The 2,740-nt window shown below is 33.5% G+C and overlaps 1 protein-coding gene across 1 annotated transcript; it reads right to left on the bottom strand.

The window, feature by feature from the left end:
* Window positions 1-244: 244 nt before the first annotated feature.
* On the bottom strand, window positions 245-2,469 carry LOC143634460 (serine/threonine-protein phosphatase PP1 isozyme 3-like). Its single transcript, XM_077102559.1, has 3 exons — window positions 2,065-2,469; window positions 748-1,307; window positions 245-457 (listed from the first exon to the last, which is right to left on the bottom strand). The coding sequence occupies exons 1-3, from the start codon at window positions 2,237-2,239 to the stop codon at window positions 245-247; spliced, it is 948 nt and encodes a 315-aa protein (XP_076958674.1). The 5' UTR covers window positions 2,240-2,469.
* Between the last annotated feature and the right edge of the window lie 271 nt (window positions 2,470-2,740).

Here is a 2,740-nt window from a genome sequence, read left to right as displayed (position 1 = left end):
CACCCTTCTTCTTTTATTCCTAAAGCATCAAAATTCTGAAAAAATAAACACTTTTTAACACACTGTTTAACATATATACTTCAAATTTTATTTAAAAAACCCAAATTAAATGTCTTTACAAACCAACTTCATGGCATCAATTTATATTCGAAACTGAACTATTAACATTTTCTTAATTTCTCGACACTATTTTGTCAATCGGTAGTATAGATTGTCCTCAACTTCAGCTGGAATGCAACAATGTTTAGCTGCTGCTGCTGGACATCCCAAACAGATTAATCATAGATTTTGACCTTGGCTTCTTTTCTGCAGGCTTTAATATTCGAAAGGAACACAATAGATTGTCATCTACACTAATAAAAGCACCCGCATTGTCAAATTCACCACAATAATTAGGAGCCGAAAACACCGTTACAAGCTGCTTGTATGCAAAAAATTCGTACCCGTCCTCTACAACCTGCAATTAACAAAGTAACACCTTTGAAACTTAATTAGAACTTTAGCCCATTTTGACTTTGAGGTCAACACACTTTCTTTCATAATTCGAAATCGACAAAGAACAAGCTATTAATTGAACACCAACATTTCCTCATTAGTAACATTTTTTTACCAAGAAAAGCAAATTCTTTAAACTGTTTTAATTTTAAAGAAGTTGAAGAATTTATACCAATCCCATGTCGATTTTTTGTCCATTTGACCTCAAAAGTCAACTGTACGAAAACATAAACAAATAAGTGAATAACAAACCTGGTGAGCACGACAAATAAGATCAAGATCATGTTTTATTAAAAACTCTGTAACAACATCAGCACCAAACGTATATGAAACGCCACGATCATTCATCGCCCACCCTTTGACTTCTTGATGCGGGTCAGACCACAAAAGATCACAAAGCAGACCGTTATCTGGCACATCAGTAGGACGGGCCAACTCTCTAATTTGATCCAAATCATTAAGATCAGGCGAAAGACCACTGTGCATACACAAAATCTTGTCGCTAATTAAAGCTGCAACAGGCAAGCAATTAAAGCAATCTCCAAAGATCTTCCATAACTTAACATTAAATCTTTTTTTACACTCGTCGTAGAAGCCGTATACGCGGTTTATTGAAGCACATTCGTGGTTTCCACGCAGTAGGAAGATGTTATCCGGGTACTTAATCTTGTAGGCTAAAAGAAGACATATAGTTTCAAGGCTTTGTTTGCCTCGGTCGACATAATCACCAAGAAACAAGTAGTTTGCTTCTGGAGGTAACCCATCGTGGTCGAAAAGGCGAAGAAGATCAAGGTATTGACCATGGATGTCACCTGATATTATTACCATAGTTAGAATATATTATTTGATTAGAGTTTATTTGTAATTATTCATATTGTACTGTTATATACAGACATACAGTTGATAGTGTTCATTATTTTATAGCTAAAGCTTTCAAAACACCATATTTACAACATACAACCGAAAAATACAATCTTTAAAGTTTTAATCATCATTTCAGGCGAATTAAAGCACACATTTTGTAACTTTTAAAGGGGTTCTTCCATCTTCTATCAATAGCAAAATTATGTAGCTCGTTATAAATACTTGATCAATAATACAATCTTTTCTTTAAAAAGTTATAATTATTCTATAGTTGGACCTTTCAGAAAAGAATATACCTTAATATTCAAAGCATATTACAACAGCATACCATCAAAAAAAAAAAAAAAAAAACCAATCTTTTAAGTTTTCATCATCATTTCAGTTGAACCAAAGCACAAATTTTGTAACTTTTTAAGGGTTCTTCAAGATATTCTATAAATAGCTGATCAATAGCATAAATTTGTAACTTTTTATAAATAGTTGATCACTAATATAATATTTTTAATGGGCTTTCATTATTTACCTTAATAGTAAAAAAAAACACAATCTTTTTAAATTTTCATCATCATTTCAGGTGAACCAAACTAAGCACAAATTTTGTAACTTTTTAAAGGGTTGTTCAAGATACAATATTTATAGTCAAAGGGGGGCAGAATATTCAACAAACAAACATCAAACATAAAAAACAATGAAATTAATTAATACCACAAATCTTGATGGGTGCTTGCAGTTCCAAGAGATTAGGTTGCTGCAAGAAGATCTCTTTTGACACAACACAAGGCTGCTTGATCTCTGATTCATTGAGCTGAAAGTGTTTACTGGGTTTGTCTCTAACCTCAAGCAGGCTGTGAATGATGTTATCCACAACAGATTGGTCCATTATTGCTGCTGTTGTTGTTGTTCATATGTAAATAATATGCTTGTGTCAGAATAGATGGCGTATAAAAGTAGTGTGTGTGGAAAATTGGTGGTCAACGGTAAAGAGTATAACAGTGGGCGAATGATGGATGACCAATGAGCAGAGTTGGAGGATGTCGGTGATGCTTCTTGTGAACTATTGTTTAAGTTAAAAGTTACACGTTGGATTATCTTGTTTTTTAATTCTTTGTTAATTAAGGAAATAACACTTTTTTGTGTTAAATAAGTAGAGAACCTTTTGATGGGTTAAAAATAAGAAAGTCTTAAAATTATGGATCTTTGAATAGTTTCTAATATTTTGGAGGAACATGGGTGACTAAATGAAGAAAGACTAGGATTTTTGTGATCTTTGGTTCGATCTTAAGGGCGTTCGGGTTTTACCACTAGTGGGCCTTTGGGCGGGCGGGTTTTCCACGGAACTGAAGATAACTTGGAGGCACTTAAGGGCTCCATGCAATTGGGT

Source organism: Bidens hawaiensis, unplaced genomic scaffold (assembly GCF_021521415.1).
Source record: "Bidens hawaiensis isolate Kalapana, Puna unplaced genomic scaffold, B.hawaiensis_p1.1 tig00000055_1, whole genome shotgun sequence".
Lineage (NCBI taxonomy): Eukaryota > Viridiplantae > Streptophyta > Magnoliopsida > Asterales > Asteraceae > Bidens > Bidens hawaiensis.
The sequence above is the reverse complement of the archived record's forward strand: the minus strand, read 5'-3'. Positions and strand labels throughout refer to the sequence as shown.

Coding starts and splice junctions, on each gene's coding strand:
- LOC143634460 (XM_077102559.1), bottom strand. CDS start 2,239: ATGGACCAATCTGTTGTGGATAACATCATTCACAGCCTGCTTGAGGTT. Junction 1,308..2,064: donor AGCACCCATCAAGATTTGTG/GTATTAATTAAT, acceptor TAATAATATCAG/GTGACATCCATGGTCAATAC. Junction 458..747: donor TTATTTGTCGTGCTCACCAG/GTTTGTTATTCA, acceptor TGTTAATTGCAG/GTTGTAGAGGACGGGTACGA.